Raw genomic sequence first — 18,206 nt, 5'->3', positions numbered from 1 at the left:
CACACAAAATAATTCTGGACATGGTGGATTTAATGCTTTTCCAAGCTGTGGTTTTTATTACCCAAGCAAGTGCCAAAAAACCACTTCTAGTCAACAACTTAAACTGAAAGCTGCCTTCTGAGGAGCCAGGATGTTTAGCTGCCATTACACTGGGGGGGAAGGAAAAAAAAAAAAAAAAAAACCCAGGGAACAACTGGAGGAAAGTTTGGGAGGGCTCCTGAAGGAAGGGCCCAGAGCTAAAATCCTGGGCAGGGGCAGAGTCAGGGCCACATAGGGACCCTGGAGGAGCCCTGGCAGATGCAGCAGCTCAGCTTAACCCTTTGTGGGCTGGTTTTTGGGGAGGCGAGTCCCACCTGCGGTGCAGTGCTGGTCACAGAGGCAAATCGAGGCTGGGGATGCTGCCAGGTCCCTGCCCGCTCCGTAGCGGCAGTGCAGTCATCAGTCCCCATCTTTGGGATGTGATGGGGCTCATTAGACAGCAGTCAGGGGTGAGTCACAGAGCTGGTGACCAAGCTCTGGAGGTGCTCATATACAACGTTTCAGTATTTTCCTTATGCATTTTGTCTAATTAGGCTGATCGGGTGCGTAGACATCTGGAATTTTAAAATCAAGTTGTTGTCACGCATAAGGAGCCTTCGTCACAGCACTGGCAGGCTCAGCCAGCGTGCAATATCCCTGGCACTGGTGGGTGATACAGCACGCATCCGCTGCGGCTTTATTTATTAGCTTCTTAACTACTGTAATAACCTAAGTAAAGTATTGATGACTTTGTATTTTTCACCCTCTTTCATTCTTTTCCAGAAATAGCTTCCCTTGTTTGCTCCACACAACCCCTCCTGATGCCACGCTGGAAGTGGGTGGAAGGACACGCATCTGGGAACAGTTAGGAGATAATGGTGTATAAATAGCACAGGGAGAGCAATCATCATAGTCTGTCCCTGCAGCTCCGCAAAGCAAGCGAGAGCTGAGCCTGAGCGTGGCAAACCGGGCGCCGAGCAGCAGCTTCTTTCTCATCATATCACGTTAGGAAAACTCAGTTGAAGTTGGTTACTGGGTGGTGCAAGAGGCCACAGTGACCCAGTCGAGCAGCTCGGGGTGTGACCTGTTTAGTAATTCAGAAACCCTCTGCTTTTAGCATCCCTGAGATGTAACTTTGATGAATGAGGGTGTTGTCACATGGGGCAATGTCACTGGAATTTTCTCCTGCATGTGGAGTGGCCATGCAACTTTAGTGTCCTTTGAGGATGAACCTAGAATTAGAATTGGTTGAATGAGGAATTTTGGGGGTGGTTGACTGTGCTGAAAGAACAGGGCAGTAATGAGAAATCTGCTTTGGTCAAGTTTTGCTTTGGTCTGCTTTTGGCAGGATTTGGGAAAGGTTTTGGTGAGAGAAAGCGGCAGCCAATTTAGTGTGAGTTTGCAAAGATTTTGTCCCACCCAAGATGTTTTTTTTTTTCTTACCTTTGGAATTATTTCACCTGTTGTGCACTCTTTTTTCCTTTCATTTAGGTCACTTTGTAAATAATCAGAAATGCAATTTCAAAATGAAAAGGTGAAAAACCTCATTAAAAAGAATCTCTCAAGCATTTTGGCATTTCTGAGGTGCAACGTGCTGTGCTGATAGCATAAACCAGCAATATCTGGCTACTGTTACTTGCTTTCTTGTCCCCATCCGCACCATAATTTTTCCATCTGCTTTTACTTCACCTTGCCAGATACCACGGTCCAGAGCTTTGGGGGAGCAAACTGATGGTTTCTTGAAAGAGTGGTTGCTCAGTTCTCTTCCCTGCTTCATTTGAGGATGGTAGTGGTAGCACCTGGGCAGTGACACTAGAGCAGGCGAGTGGCATGTGGATGGGAAGGGGCATGAGGGCTGTGATGGGGAGCTCCTCAGGCTGGGCACAAGGTGCCCTCCTGCCACTGGTGTGTCATCTTAACTCCCTCACAGGGGCTGACAGGGAGCTGGGAAGAGCAGCGCAGATGTGAGAGGCGTATCTGGATTTTCTGGGCTACGAATATGTTGGCGTCAGTCTATAAAAGCCACAAATGTCATCAGCTAAAGGTCAATGTAATTACAGAGTGTACGATGTTTCCTCCTGGGAAGGAGGCAGCAGGGACTGTGGTTGCAGTTGTGGGTTTTCACCTTCTGCAGGCTGGCTTGGAAAGTGTTAAGTCCCAATCTTCCCTGTAGTCAGGTTATGCCATTAAGGCAGAATAAATAAGGAAACAATCAATTTAGAAACAGGGCTTGGCTTACCTTGCAGCCAGCTGGTGGAAATTGCAGCCTTGGCAGGTGGGAGTGAGGCAGCTCAGAGCTGGAGCTGCAACGATGCTCTTACTTCTGCTGGTGCTACCAGCCAGGTGGGTGCAAGAGTGCTCGGGCCCCTGCCTCAATTTAAGAAAGAAAAAAACCTCAGCATGATAACCCAGTAATTCTGGAATGACACCGAAAGTCCCATGAAGCTCACAGAGCCACCAAGGCAGCATAAGATTTGCAGCTGGCCTTCTGCAAGCACCTCACCTGTGCCTTCCCTATGGTGTGGAGGACCCATTTCTGATACCATCATGCTAACGTCAGTGAGGAGTGTCTTTGCTGAAGGTGGCGTTGCCCTGACTAGTATAAAAAGGGAGGACCTTTATCTTCCCACTACCTGTTGGTGGGGGAGGCTGGTGGCACCAGGAGGGTGTGCTAGCTGGGAAGCAATGGTTAGAGAAAAGGGCTGCAAGCTGGGTGCCTCCTTTCTTATCCCTTCCTATTAAAGACAGTTAAGCTCTTTTTGCTGCTTTAATTCTCAGTGACTTGCTTGGCAGTTTCTGGACTCCTTCAGAAAGGATTCACGCAGAAAAACTCTTCCTTTTTTTTTTTTTTTTTTTTTTTTTTTTTAGTAGTGACTGAAGGACCATCTACTGATGGACTCTGCTGCCTGTGTTAATGAAGTGAGCTCCCACTTTGAATTCCAGCACCTGAATGGTCTTTTCCTCTTTCTCCCTCCCCAGGTGTACGACTTTGCACTATCGCCAGGACCTCCCACCAACCAGCGTTGTCATCACCTTCCATAATGAGGCCAGGTCAACCCTGCTAAGGACAATTCGGAGGTAAGAGCTCCCAGTCTGCTCTTAAAAAAGGGTGAGTGTGCTAGAGGTTTTCGTGAATAAAGGCAGAATATGTTTGCACTCACTGCAGCAACGGGACCAGACCGACCAGCTACGGTCTCAAATGATTACCGGGAGAAATTAGCGTGAAAGCTGGTCTATGAGGAGTAGGTTATACAGTGGGATGCTCAGGAAAGTAAGTAGCTGTGCTCCCTTTGCAGGGTGTAGCACAGGACACCCTTGAGGGAGCAGCAGCAGCAGATTAGACAGAGTCTGCGATAAGAGGTTTTATATCCAGCTAGGTATCAGTGCTCAGCTGTATTTTGTCCCAGTCCTCTAGGGACAGCTATTATTTTGCAGATGTCTGCTCCAGTACTGCTGTTTGAGCTTCTCCAGTGACCCATCGAGTGCCAGAAAGGCTTGCTAATTGAGAAGCCCTAATGGTGCACACGCAGACTAGATTTTCAAGGACGGTTTCTGTACTCCTCCGGATACACGGTGGAGCGCTCTGGGCATGTGGCCATTCCTTCATTTGTCAGTTTGTTCTTGGCTGTGTTTTGCTGTAGCGGATAGACTAAAGGCTTCATTTTCACCGCAGGTTTTTGAAATCAGCGTTTAATCCCAATGCGTGCCTTGAATCTACAAGTTCTCTTGTAGGAAGATTTAGTGAGGTGTGTCCACCACACCTTCGAGGGGTCTATCTGCAGATCTCAGCTGGTGGGTTCCTGGGTAGTGAGCTTTGGTGTGCTCTGCTCTGTGCCAGTAATGAGTGTTTTGCAGCTGTGTCTTATGCCCACATAGTGAAGGTTTGTGCCCCGCTGCAAGCCCTGTCAGTCAAACCCTGGCATCCCCAGGGACCCCTTGCCATTGTCGGTACTAGTCAGACTGGGGTTGCTGGCTGGGGGAAGACTTCAGCTGTGCCCTGTTCACCATCACGACCTCACTGGGCTCTTCTCTGAAAAGCATCCTTCCTCATGTGAATGCACCCAGTGCCACAAGTGAGTTTGACAATCCTGAAATTGAATTCCTGCTTTGCTTTATGGTTTCATGACCAATCCCATCTCCTTTGCTTCACACTTAATAATCTATCACTGCTTTCTCTCTCTAGGGTGTGTGGATTTCGGGTGTGCATAGCTCTGACACTTGGTGCTGTGTACCACCTTCTCAATCCTGGACCTTCTCTTTTATCTTTACAGTGCCTTGCATAGGTTTACCATTCTCCAGAACCCACTGTAACAGAGATGTAGGATGCTTACAGCATATAAAGTGCAGGGATGGACTTTAATCTTATTTCTTCCCATAACTCAGCACTTGACTGTCCTGGCAGGTGTGATCATGAGTGATGTTGTCACATGAGAGATGTTAGACCCATGATACAACTCTTACGCCTGGATCCCCCCTATCTGGCTTCATTAGAGAATTGTTCATTGCAATGATGGCATGGTTAGAAATACAGGTAGTTTGAATTTTTCCTTCTTCCTCTAGGATATTGTCCTCTGAAGTTTCTGATTTCCAGCTATAAAAAGACTTTCTTCCTTGGTCCTCTTCTTTTCTTTGCTTGACTTGATTAGTTGGCTTTACTGCCTTCCTTACCCGATTGTGTGTGATTTCCGCTACAGCTTTGCCCCTGTGCACTGCTCCTCCCTGCTCATGTGCCCTGGTGATTCCAGTGCTCATGTTCTGTCTGTGGGGAGGTTTTCTCCAGCTCTGGGGCCCCTTCTGAGCCTCTCTTTCCTGTAGGCTGATCTCCAAATGGTGCCAGAGCCCTGCAGAGCATCCCACTGAGCTGCACTGCAGAGGCAAGCCTGGGCAGTGAGGAGCCAAGATGACAGCCTTGGGTTCCCATCTCCCCTGCCTCTCCCTGGGCTGAGATCCTGAGCTCTCCTGAGTTCACCCTCCTTTTTCTGGTCCCCATGGTTTGGAGGTGGCCTCCTGGCATCAGGGTTCACCGTTTTCCTCCTGGATGCAGTACTTAGAGGCTTACTTTGATCTAACCAGCCCTAGGGGTACCAGGCCTTGGTGACAAGTTGTGCTGGTGATGTGGCTCCTGCTCCGCTCCTCTCCGGCCATGATTGTGCACATATTGCAACCTCCCTGCCTGTTTTTGGACCCAGCTGAGAGCTCATCTGCCTCTTCAGCCTCTGTAGGTTAATTTGCTGTGCCTTCTGACTGCTCAGTTTTTTTCCCCCTTGCTCAGCAAATGCGTAGTTTAATTAGATCTTTCAGATAACTCCATCCCACGGTGGCTGTAACAACATGGATCATTTTCCACGACCATTCAAAACAAACTCTGTCCTCCTGACACTGCTTTGTGCCTTTTGGAGCAGTTTGTGGCCAAGTGTCTCCAAGCGCTTTGAGCATGGCAGTGAGTAAAATGTGCCCCTCTTCTACCCTGTTCTCCCCAGTACATCTCCACAGTGCGCTCTTGGTATAAGCCAGCTGACAGATGGACAGACTGAGGAACAGAGAGGTGATTTGTCTGTGGCTGATGGAAGATTTTGGGTTGCAAACCTGGTTTTCTGAGTTCCAGCAAGTTGGGTTTTCCAGCCTCATTGCAAAATGAATGTTCTCAGTTAACTGCTGTGGCAGGAGGAAGACACAGGGCAAAGGGACAGTGCTTGGCTTGCCCAAAGCCATGGGGAGATGGGGCACTGCCCCCCCAAAGGGAGCACTTCTTACAGGACCCCACCACGTAAACACAGAGGGGTGGCAGAGGGAAATGCCAGTGAAGGTACCCTATAGCAGAGGAGGAGATCAGCTCTTGAATGACGTACATGACAAGCAAGAGGGATTTCGCTATTCCTATGCTTTTCCTAGGTGCTTGAGAGCTTTAATGCTCACCGAGTGCTGAGGCTGAGCTGTATCGCAGACTCAGTGTGTTGCATTCGGCTCTTGGTGAGGATGCGAGTGCTCTGACCTGTGAAGCAGAGGCACTAGTACATGGCCTCCACAGCACCCCTTATGTAATTCACATTGCAAGCGTTTGTGACAGTTCATTTATGAACAATTTGCGTTGTCAGAGCTATTGAGAAAAGCTAGTGGACTGTGTTGAATAATGAATTAATTTAAAAGTTTCGTGATCTTTTCTCTGACCGTTTGCCAGCTGGAAGAAAAGGATGGAAAAAAAAAAAAAAGAAAAGCTAAATTAATCGAATGCCCAAATCTCTGCAAATGATGTAGTCAGCGTTTATAAATGTGTATGTAACTATGCTTGTGAATATGTACAAGTGTCAGTAGTAGGGGATGGGTATCGTGAGAAAGGGAAAATAGAAAAGGGGAGAAGAGACCAGAAAGGAGGAGATGGTGAATAGCAAAGTAGCTCTTGAGATTTTTTTCTTTTTTTTCTTGTTTTTTTGTTTTACTGTGCAGACAGTGAAGAAACTGCCATTGGGTTGTTGTTTCAGCCACTCACTTTTTGAATGACATTGGGCAAATTTCTTATCCCCCCCCAGTTCGGTTTCATGTATTTCAAGCTCCAAGCCTCAGTGCATTAAAGATGGTGAGAGTCTCCAACAGGCATGGGACCGTGTGAATAAACCCAAGGCAGGAAGGCAGGACCAAGGGAGAGAATAAGCAATACAGAGGCTTTTTTTTAAAAAACACAGTTTCTTCTTTCCTCTCTTTCCATCCTGTGCTAGCCTGGATTTAGGAAGGGAATCCAGCTTATTGCCCAGCTCTGGCTGCCCAGCTCCTCCAGAAGGAGAGCTTAAGGATGTCCCCAAGGCCATAGCAGTCATTGGGGGAGAAGTAGCAGCGTGGCTGGGGGAGATGTGCTCTTCATCACCTGGGGCTGGGCTGGGCGCTGGGTCTCTCGATAGCAGTGGGTAGTAGTGCCTCCCCATCGCATAATCCCACGTGGCTAGGGGGATCTACTCCACGCCTTGCTTATGAGAATATCATCCTCTTTCCTCCCCATCCCTCCTCTGCAGACATCAGCACGCTCACATGCCGAGGTGCAGCCGCCGCTGGGTGGGCAGTCGTGCTTTCCGGGCTTGATGCGGTGTGGCATCCCCTGCTGAGGTCTGCAGGGAGTGAGGCTTGGTGCGTGCTGCGTCCCTGGGAGCCGTGGGGAGAGAAACGTTGCCTGCCCTGGAGGCAGAACAGCAGGCAGCCTGGGGTGATGCTCCGCTCCTGGACCATCACAGACCGTCACGCTGTGACTTTCTCCAGCAAGGAAATTTTGGGAGCTTGACGGCTGGTCAGCGCTGGCGCGGGCTGGGCAGGGGAGGAGTGTAGGACGTTGTCATGCCAGCAACCTGCCGGGCAAAGGGTGAAACAGTCCTGTTTACTGAGTGGTCTTTATTTATTTATTCTTTAAACTTGCAGCTGGGAACTCAGAACAGGAATATGGAGACTTAATTATTTACCTCTTGCTGACAAACCAAAACACATCCTTTGTCAAAAGTCCTGATGCAAGTGCTGTGAATACCATATCAAATATTTAGATCATTAATTAGCAGGGAGAATATCATGCCTTTCATTTTCCAGTGCTTGTAAGTAAGAGAAGCGACATCCTGGACAGCCAGCACCTCGCACCTTCCCCTCGTGCCGCTACCTTGTCTGCATCCAGACACATCTGAGGCAGGGAAATGACAAAGCAGCGTGCCTCCTTCCTTAGGCAGCGGCGGCATCGTATAGAGTCTGTGCCATAACTGAAATGAGCCTGATTAAAGAAGCAAAAACAAGCCAGGTGTTGTGCAGAAACTGTATAATTAGCACTTTGTGCTGACTTTTTTTTAATTTCTTTTTTTTTGTCTGCTTTTTTGCTTAAACCCTGGACTTTTTTTTCTTAATTTGCTAATCATCTCTCACGGTGACTAAGTACACAGCCCTCCATGCGCTTTTACCTTTTGATGTTAACATAAGAGAACTCTTGAATTTCAAAGAGCTTGGTGGGTATTTGAAAGAATAAAATGCGAAAGCTGCAGTGTAATCAAAGCTCATTATGGTTATTCTTGGTGTGATGTCTCTCTTCCTACATAATTAGCCATTTTGGATTGTCGAAGCAGTTCATTTTGGCGGGCATTTTCTCTCTGCACTCTCGGTCTGATTTCAATAATTTTGACCCTTGGCCCTTTTCACACTTTATTAAAATCCCAGAGGTTGGGTGTTTTTGGTTTGGTTTTTTTTTTTTTTTTTTTCCCCCCACGACAAGTCCCAGTGTGTTGCCATGGAGAGAATTAATAGGTTCATGAGTTCCTGAGGATCGATGTCCACAGTCACCTCTCTAAAGCAACTGGTATTCTGGGTGATGAACCTACCTTTGGTCAGAAGATCTGAACTCATCCTTGCAAACATTTTCCGTGTCTTACATGTCAAGGTGACTTTTGCACGGGTATTTATTTAGAGATGAAATTGCTGAATCCAGTGCTTACCTTTGGGTAGGTGGAAAAGGTTCCCAACAAATTGTTGAGGAGGATGAAAGAAGGACCTTACGATGAAAATTTAAGGTGAAATTCTCCATGGTTACATCTGCATTACGTCTGCTAAAGCCATTGAAACAAAGAAAACTTCAGCATTAACTTTTCAAGATAATTCAGCAGTGAATCTGGTCTTATGGGGTTGAATAAGTGTAAGCTCTTTCTGGTCTAGAGGCATGAGTTTTCATTTTGATGGTAACAGGCCTTTTGGTGATTTAAGGGAGAAAGTGCTGGGATCACTGGCTAAACAGAACTTAAAAGCTGTTTTGATTTGTTAAAATATGCCCATCACTGTAGTACATCTACCTATGTTTGATTTCAGGGAAAAAATTCTATAAATAACAGGGGGACTTCAAAGCACTATAATATTAATCGTCTTCTGATTTTACCCATATAAAAGGAAAAAAAGCCATGCACACACACAAAGAAAGCATAAAAAAAGCAAGCTGAGTAAAGGCACAAGTAATAGAAAAGCTGTCTTTGAATTTTTAAAAGTACTTTTATAGTCTATCTGAAAAAAAAATCCCCGTAACATTGAAAACGTGCTGTATTCGGTGCCTCTGTTTCCTGTCCTCCCTGAGGAACGCTGCAGGAGGGGTGTTTATCATCTCCTGTGTTTCCAGCGGCATGGGTGCGTTATCGTGTGATTAATAGAGCACGGGTAGAAAATGCGTTGGAGATGTGAATTTGGCTTTGCTGAAAAGCCGGCGTGCTTGCTCTTGGCTGCGTTGGGAAGCATGCTGCAGTTGCGGCGTTGCAGCCTTTGCTACGGATCTCTTCATGCTTGTATCAAGTGGCCCTTAGCTTAGCAGCAATTTTGGGGCTTGCAGGTGTCTGTGCACAGATTCACAAGAGCAATAATGAGCTCAAAGCCTGCTGAAAACAGTGGACATCAGGTCCCTTGGAGCTGTGGTGGACCCAGCCATTGGACCACCCTCACCCGGGCTTTGTTCGCTCGGGATCTGGGATGGTGTCATGCTGTGGGTGAGTCCCACACGGGAAGTGATGGGAGGGGGCTGTGATGGTGCTGGGTGAGGCTGCTTTCGGTGCTGGGGGATGCTGCATCACCCATGGTGGTGTCTGTCATTAACCCCGTGGAAGGATAATGGTTTATGGAGCTGGGGCAAGCCTTGGAGAGGTCTCTCCCTCGTCAGCCTTTGCGCTTTTCCCCCCTTGCTCTGGCCGTCGTTGGCATTCAGGGGACATCTTCCCTGATTTACAGGGTGTCAAGCCGAGGCACAGAGTTGGCAGCAAATAGCTTGACCTGGGAACAGCAGGAGCCTGCAGCTGAGCCAAGACTGGGCTGCACATCTCCCCAGCCCAGCGCCTTGAAAATGGTCTGTGCTGGATTTTCTTCCATAAGAGGTGCCCTGGAGGGAATTCCTCCAAGTCACTGAGTACCGGTATGAGCCCAGGTCTGAGTCTACAGCCCAGTGCAGTGGTTTTGGTTGAGTTATTCTTGCTGGTACCAGCAAAAGCGGAATCGGCCCCTTTGTGACTGCCTTACTGTAGAGTTAAGCCCTGCATTGCACTTCTGGCAGGCGAATCTATAGGGGAGACTGGGCGGAGGCAGGCTTTGAATATTCAAGTTGCCCGCTGCCTCCCCCTCTCCTGCTCTCGGTGGGTTATTTATTTATTTTGCTGGCTTTTTTACAAGTCTGCTTCTTTCCTGCAGGTTTCACCAAGTTAGGTTTCCAGGCAATCAGCGCTTGTTAAATATTCCACTGAGCATGATATTGCTCTCCTGTCTCTCTGTACTGACGCTCAGCTACGGCAATTTGCTGAACTCAGCTCTCGCATATGCGGATTTTTTTAAAATAACAAACCTATTAATAATAATAATTAAAAAACACTTGACAGGTGGGAACAGCACATCTAAATTGTTCTGTGTGCCCCAGTGGGAGGAGGGGCATTCAGCCACTTTTTCTAACATGTTGTACAGGCTGCGGGCGTTGGCGAGGCGGTGCTGTCTAACCCTGCTTGGTGCAAGCCCTAGTGATGCTGGGGTGGCCACAGCAGCTCCTGGCTGTGAAGGCTCCCACCATGAGTGTTGCTTAGGAGGCAGAGGCTTTCTTCTCCTCCCCACCCCAACTTTAACATGTGCAGCATCTGAAGTGGGGGGGAAATAATGGCTTTTGCCAAGATCCTGAAACTGGAGGAGGCTGGGATTGTGTTTCCAGGGAAAGTAATTATGGGCTTGGAAGTGATGTTGAGGAGCTCTGCAAGGCGCGAGGGAGGTGCCAGCCTTACCCACTCTGGTCTGAGATAAAACCCCATTTTTTCAGGACTTCTGCTGGGGAAAAAAAAAACACCAAAAAAAAAAATACCACGGAGGGAGGATCCATTTCAAGCATCTGTCTTAGGATGTCCTGTTCTCCTTCCAAAAAATTCTGGCTCAAGTCTTTCTCTCTCTAGAGGATTGTAATTCCAATACCTGGTGGGTGCTGGCAGCTGGCAATAGGTATAAATGCTCCAAGCCCTCCTGGGCAGGTGGGCTTGTGGTTTTTCATCAAGAAGGTTTCATCAGAGAAGTGCAGCACTTTGGATATACGTCCTTGGATATCTGGGGGTGATGCTGTGAGACCCTGCCAGGTTCCTGCCAGCTGGGCTGGTGGCTCCTGGGCACCTGGGTTCCCTGGGGATCCTGCCCTTCAGAGCCCTGTTGGCTGGGGTCTGGACCAGGGACGTGGTTTTCCAGACTTCCAGGCTTTTTGCCAGAGCTTTGGGTGCCTGAGGGGCCAGGGAAACCTGTCGATAAGGATCTGGAGGTTTGAGGGGCTTCAAGGGGTGCCTGTCCTCTTATGCCAGCAGTAGGTTTGAACATTTTTCCTAACCCAGACCAGAAGGCAGACTCAGATGTGAAATTTGGGGGGCTTTTAAATCCTGTTTGAAAAAGGAACCACGTTCAGGATGAAAGCAAGGAGTTTAAATTCTGGAATGGCCCGTGCCACCCAACTGGTGTAATCAAAGCCCATGTGAAGCCCTTAGGAGATTTTTGGGATGCCCTGAGGTTTCTGCTTCAAGAAGTCAGCCTTGAACCTCTGATGGGGCAGGATTTTATGCACGTGTAATTCTGCTGACCTCTGCACTGTGCGAGAAAGGGGAAGAACAGGGCTAGACTTTTTAATAATAATAATAAAAAAACCCTTGGTGGCATAATTAAGGGAAGATTGTAGCTTTCAGCCACATTTCACAGTGTCTGTCCACCTGGAGGGAGCTGTGAACCACATCCTCCAGCCTCTCTCTTTCATTAAATAGGCGGGCTCCAACCCTGCTCTTATCCTCTTGGCAGTCTCTGAAACGCAATCAGCTCACAGGTAAAAACAGGAGTTGTCCTGCCATGGCTGTGAGCTCTGTAAAGATGGGTTTGAGCTGGGTAATTTTCTCTGTGTTGGCCCTGCTGCTGGCGGACACCGTATCATTAGCCCCGGGAGAGGTGGCGGGGTGATGGCAGCTTTGCTGTAAGCCCCGTGAGGAAACTTGGTGCGATGTGGATGTTGCTGAAAAGCCTGTTTCTCCTGGCTTTACGTGGTGCTCTGCTTTTGCTCACAAAGGTGGTAAGGCTGAATCTCAGCTATTTCCCAGGAATACAAGGCACTCGGCTCTTAGATCAGGCTACAGGGAGCCGATAGCCCAGGGCGGCGGGAGGGTGGTTTCTGGGTCTTGTCTAGTGTATCCTTTCTGGAAATCCAAGCATGGTCTTCTGTGCTTTGGCAGGGATTGGTTCCTAGGCTTTCCTGCCCCATTTGCTGGGTTGTTGAGTTGGTCAAGCACTGTCATGGATTTTCTCTCTTCATTCTTTAGCGTGCTGAACCGCACCCCAGTGCACCTCGTCCATGAAATCATACTAGTGGATGACTTCAGTGATGATCGTAAGTGACCCTTTCTATGTTAAAAGCGAGGGACCAAACCGAAAGAGGCTGTGAGAGACTGAGATTTATGCAGAGAGGGGGAAGGAGTTTGTCAAAGTGGAAGGAAATTTAAAGCTCTGTAGGTGTGGAGAGCAAACCCCGCTGTGCCAGGTTTGCATCGCTGCATGGAGAATTCAAATTCCAAATGATCAAACCTCTTCTCATGAAAATAATACAAGAAAAGCGCATGGCAAATCATTTTTACGCCCGGTAGACATGAATCCAATCCTACCCGGTTGTATCCTGCTGCAGCTGTGGTGTGTTTAATCTGGCTTTCAGCTGCAGCTATGAGCAATTCTGGGTTGACACCACTGGAATTGCACAGGATAATGATAGTCTGACCCTCCTGATGTATGCATGTGTTCTGCATACATTTACGTAGGTGGCCAGCAACTATTGATTGATTCCCCGCCCCCTCCCCACACCCCCCCCCCACCCATGTAAAGAGGATTTCCCGCACGGGCTGCCCGTTTCTGAGATGTGCCATAAATAGCGCTGTATGCCACAGACAGCCCACATCCTCCTGCCATTCTCTCCTGGATAATAGTGTGACTCAAGTGAAATCAATAGGTCCAATCTCCAGCAAAAGCTGGTAGCTGAAGCCCCGGGGGCTCCCAGGGAACTACCCCAGCTAAAGACCTTGCCGCATGAGATGGGCGAGTGGAAGCGCTAGGTGCTGAGAGTAAGTGCTCAAAAAAACTGTCTCAGGCATAAAAAGGATGATAAAATACAGCTAGGCTGAGCGGTCCGTGGCGCTTACATTTCAAGGAGCTGCAAAAAATAGCCATGTACTACGAAACATGAAAACAAAGCGAGAGGGTTTTCAAAAAAAAGGATCTATGCTTTGCTCTTGGATGTTATAAATAGGCACTGCCTCAGAGAGCATTAGGGACAGATTTTACACGAGACCCACTTCTCAGCATCGACACCTCCCTGGGGAGTCGCAGAAGCCAGGGGAGGGGGTTGTAGTGATTATGGTGAGCTTTGGAATGACTCCAGCGCGCAGCGGGCCAGGCTAGGCAAGCCTGGGGACCGGCAGAGTGGCTGTGACGGAGAACAGGAGCAGGTGCGAGGACTCGAGCTGCCCTAGCACACAGCAGAGCAGGCTTTTTGAAGGGTGGAGAAAGTAAATACTGACTATTTTTGCCTTAATAGACAAAGTGCTTGCCTTCCTGAAAGGAGAAAGATTTGTAGAAATGCAGTTCCCCTGTTGCAGCACACTGGATGGCATGAGCTGGGGAGAAGGAGCAGGGCTGGGTTTAAACTCGTCCCAAGGCACCAGGGGGGAGCCCGTTTCCCATGTAACTTAGAGCAGCCCCTCGGCTACTCAAAATCAGCACTTCTCAGCTGTCTTACATCTCCTTTCCTGTGATAGTCTGAGCCTGCTGGCATCTAGTCTGCATGCATTTACATAAAAGACATGTATTTGCATAATACACTATACACGCACGGTCAGTTTTTTCCCTGCTACCCACCCCAAGCAATTGGTGCTTTTATCTCGTGCCTAGTTGTGTGTCATTTCTCACCTCTGTCTGTCCGTTGACCTTTTATTCGCTGGGATGCAGTTGTTCTGTGCGTGGGTTCCCGCTCTTCCCAGCAAATTTCCATCGTAGGTCCGTAGCCAACCCCTGCCACTTCTGCTCCCCTGGTGTGCGCAGAGCAATGCAGCTCTGTACCCGAGTTGTTAGGGATACCAGTACGGTGATGTCTCTTGTCAACAAAGATTGCTGGAGGGGATGAAAGCACTCGAGGTGTGTGTGGACGCACAGGGTGGGTGGCGGGGATGGGGCACATGCGTGTGTGTTTATAGTGCTGAGGAAGAAGAGGCAGAGAAGTGGTGAGAGGCACGAAGGGGTGGCAGAGGTCATGGCGTGGGTGTGCAGAGGTAGAGGGGTCTGTGATGGGTGCACCTGCCTGCAGAACTAGCTCTTGCCGGAAGAAATTTGGGTGAGGAGGGATGCTGGGGCTGCAGGCAGCACTGGGGCAAGAGCAAGGGCAGCAACTGCATGTGGGATTGCAGGACCTCCCTAACATGGGTGTGGGTGGCTGTGGGGCCTCTCTGCCCCGTAGAACTGCTGCCCCAGGCATGAGGAGCCCTTGGATGCTCCACGGGGCTCTCTTTGACCATCCCTTTCTCCTCACTCAGGGCTCACAGGCCACCTCAGGAGGTTCCTGCCCCACCACACAGACAGGCTTATGTGTTGCTTTGCAGCTACCAAAAGTAGTCATTTGCATCAATGTGCAAAAACTCTGACTCTGACCCCAACCACAGCTCTTCTACAATGACTTTACAGTGTAATTCAGCTGTTCTTAGTGTAAACCTGCTGGGTTTACACTAGTTTTATGAAAACTGCTGCTCTGCCAGTCCTGATTTACACTGCATGAGCTGAGGGGTAAGACTGTTGTGCTCCAGCAGTGCCATCGCTCTAACAAGCCATCAGCCAGTCCAGGACAGGGTCCTCTCCCCGCTCCCAATCTCCCCTAGGACCATTTCTGCTGCCAGAGCCACCATGAGGGCTGAGGGTGACATGTCCTCCCTTTGTGTTTCCCAAGCTGATGACTGCCGCTTGTTGGGCAAGCTCCCCAAGGTGAAGTGCTTGCGGAACGGACGGCGAGAAGGTAAGAGCTGCCTGCCCATGACCAAGGTGGGCAACCCAGGTTTCGGGAGGCATTAGAGAGTTGGAGTGAGGGGGGACCTCAGTGGAGTGAGCAACAAGGGAGATCAGCAGCTCCTGGGGATGGAGGGCCCTGATAAAAGTAGATGTGATAAAGGGCTGGGATTTGAAATGGATTCCCCCCTCTCTTGCTGAAAAAGATGGGACTATTAAGATATCCAATGAGGCTCAGCTGTAGCTTATTAGCCAGAAAATTAGAACAGGCAAAACAAAGCCCCGGGTCTTATTTTTAAAGATGTCTGCTCTAATGAAAGAGAGGAGATCTGCTTCTGCTGCTTCTGTGGGATTTTTTTTTTTTTTATATTAATTATATGTGAAAGATAAAGAAGGGCTATATGGAGGATGAACGTATGTCCTACTGGGCTGCTGCTGGCAACCTTTTGAGACATTTTCCAGCTCCGCATAGTCTGAATGGGTGTTTTCAAGTCCTGCTTTGCAGTATTAGGAAAACAAAAAACAAAGAAGTTTTTTCATGCTGAAAATCGAAGGTGTGAGTCCAGGTGTGTGTCAGGCTGGGGAGATGGAGGAGCAAAGAGGGTTTGTCTGTGGATTCTTTCTGCAGAAGGTTTCAGCTCTGCAGGTCCGGTGTCAGGGTGGCATCACCCCTCCATGGGTGTAAGAGACATACCTGCTTTGGCAGGAGGGTAGGGGAGGTCTCCATAGACCTGCATCTCCTTCTCACCTTTCCCTTCTGCGTTATGGGGGTACCTATGTGCTTGCCCCCAGCACTGGATGGACCTGCAGGTATTGGTGCTCTATAAAGCAGTCAGGATTTGGGAACCCAGCCTGGAGGGCTTGCCTCACTTGATACTATCACTGAAGCTGTATCCCTCAGCACCTGCCAGGCTTTGGGGAGGGCTGGGGTGGGTACAGCAGACTGTGCCTACTCACAAGTTCTTAGAAGTTGCAGAGAGGGATACAGGGACAGCCTGCATTGCAGGAGGTGACCTTGGCAAACTCTGGATTACTCCAGGCTTTGTTCTCATGTCCCTCTTCCTCCTGCTCAGAGGCTGTTCCTTGACCCCTTTCCTCTAGGGAATTTTAATAGTCAATGACCTCCTTCTGCATGGACCTGATGCGTGGCTGCTCCCTGAAACCCTTCTGTCTCTCTTTATCTGCCCCTGTCTCCCCTTGTATTACCACTGTTTCCCCTTCATCAAGAAGCGCTGTTCCCCTTGAGCAACCTGCGTGGTCCATTGGCAAACAAGAGGACATCTCCTTTCTCACGTTGCGGTTCACTTGAGCATCGGCTGCAGGCAGGAGGAGGGTTGGAAAGCCGGTTGACTCCTGTATAAATGGGAATAGAGCATCTTTAAGAACAGTGATCTTGCTGAAGAGTCTAGTGTGAAATCCATGCGTGCGGCTGTTTTCCATGACCTCCCTCTTTGTTCATTTTTCTCTCTCACAAACGCATGCAGCAATCCATCTCCAGCTTTGAAGGACTCTAAATTCACTGTCAGGGCCCTGATGAGCCAAGCGGACTTTTAGCAGCTTGAGAGCTGACCCTCTTTCCTTGGTGGAAAATATGTTCCTGTTGAGCTGCAGATCAGCAGTGCCCCGAGGATGGGAGAAAGATCTGGGGGTCACTGGGACACGGAAAGGGGCACAGCAGGGAAAAGTCAGCAGTCTGAGAAAAGCCTGATTCTGGCACAAGGTGATCCCACCCTCGACTCCCCTGGCCCATTCCCCACTGACTTACATCTATGTTAGATTTATTACCTGCAAGGTGTTATGAAAGCATTTTGAGTCATGTTTTGCCCCAGAAGGTGACAGCAGAAATAATTACGCAAATTAAGGGTTGGCATAAATGCCATAAATCATTAATCTTGGTGGAGCCATTTATTTGTTTTGGTGAACTTGGGAAATAGTTGGCATGCCTTGCAGCACCGGGAAGGAGGCAATGAACCTGAGCCATGTTTTATCTGAATGGGATTTAGATGGGTCAAAACCTAGGAGATGCGCGAGTGCAGGAGACCATGCTGGAGGAGCCTGGGGACATTGCCCAACAATCTGGGCAGCAGCTGACGTGGTATGTCCCTGAACAGGTCTGATCCGGTCCCGAATCCGAGGGGCAGATGTGGCACAAGCAGGAGTCCTGACCTTCCTTGACAGTCACTGTGAGGTGAATAAGGACTGGCTACTCCCTCTGCTGCAGAGAATCAAAGAGGTGAGTGCTCCTGAGAGACCAGGACCGCCCTCAGGGGACACATCGCTGATGTCCACCTCCTCTTCCTTCTCAATGGGCATGACCACCCAACCGTAACCAGCTGCATGCAGGCATCCGAGTAAGAAAGCAATAAGCTTTTGGGGTGCAAAGTGGCCTTTGCTGGTCTTTTTCCACCCAGCAGCCAGTTGAGATTGTCTCCATGACTGGGAGAGCGTGTGGGTGGGTGAGACAAGGTGTCTCCCAGGGCAGTGGGGCAAGCGCAGGTTGAGTGGTGAAAGGGGAATACATGGGCAGTGCTCCAGCAGAGTTTTTAATTAGGCTCATGTAAAATGCTCAGCGCTGATGATTTAAGGGAGTGACGGCTCCTTGAATAGGGGCCGAATTTAATTTCATGCAAATTAAGCGCTAATAAATTGATTTAATAGGATTTAAATTCTGCTGATTTCGGAGCAGACAATGACATTCGCCTTTTGCTGGCGGCAACTCTCTCGCCAGGCGTGCGCACGGAGGCTCCCGGCGCCTCGTCACTTGAGTCAGAGGGAGCTCTGTGCTGGTGACATGCTGGCAAGGTGCAGGGGATGAAGCCTTCAGCTCTGGCACGGATGCATCCTTTGCCTTCGCTGTGCCTCGTTCCTCCACCCTTGCTACACCTCTGGCTCCTGATTGCTAGCATTTATAACTTGGTAATTTTAAAACTACTGAATTATGTGGAAATAAGGGCAGCTGAGGAGCAAGGGGAAGCCGAGGCACTGGGTTATGGAGAAACCTGCTCGGCTGGTGTTCGCTGTGCCCCTCATCCAAGGCGTCCTGCTTTTCACGCCTCCATGTGCGATAGCTGTGCTGGCTGGGCTGTGCGTCCCCTGTGTGCAGCAGCGATGGGATGGGGAAAGAGGGGCACAGCACCAGGTCAGGTCCCTCTGCAGTGGGCAAGGACAGTCGG

The 18,206-nt window shown here is 49.2% G+C and overlaps 1 protein-coding gene across 1 annotated transcript in view; it reads left to right on the top strand.

The window, feature by feature from the left end:
• The window catches only part of GALNT14 (polypeptide N-acetylgalactosaminyltransferase 14), a 99,406-nt gene that overhangs the window by 57,190 nt on the left and 24,010 nt on the right, over positions 1–18,206 (top strand). Inside the window, exons 3-6 of the mRNA XM_075707539.1 lie at positions 2,998–3,096; positions 12,318–12,385; positions 14,978–15,043; positions 17,145–17,266. Of these exons, the coding sequence (XP_075563654.1) occupies positions 2,998–3,096; positions 12,318–12,385; positions 14,978–15,043; positions 17,145–17,266 (355 nt within the window). The remainder of the gene's footprint in view (positions 1–2,997; positions 3,097–12,317; positions 12,386–14,977; positions 15,044–17,144; positions 17,267–18,206) is intronic.

The sequence above is a fragment of the Pelecanus crispus genome, chromosome 3, assembly GCF_030463565.1.
Source record: "Pelecanus crispus isolate bPelCri1 chromosome 3, bPelCri1.pri, whole genome shotgun sequence".
Lineage (NCBI taxonomy): Eukaryota > Metazoa > Chordata > Aves > Pelecaniformes > Pelecanidae > Pelecanus > Pelecanus crispus.
Note: the sequence above shows the minus strand (reverse complement) of the source record. Positions and strands in the feature narration are given on the sequence as shown.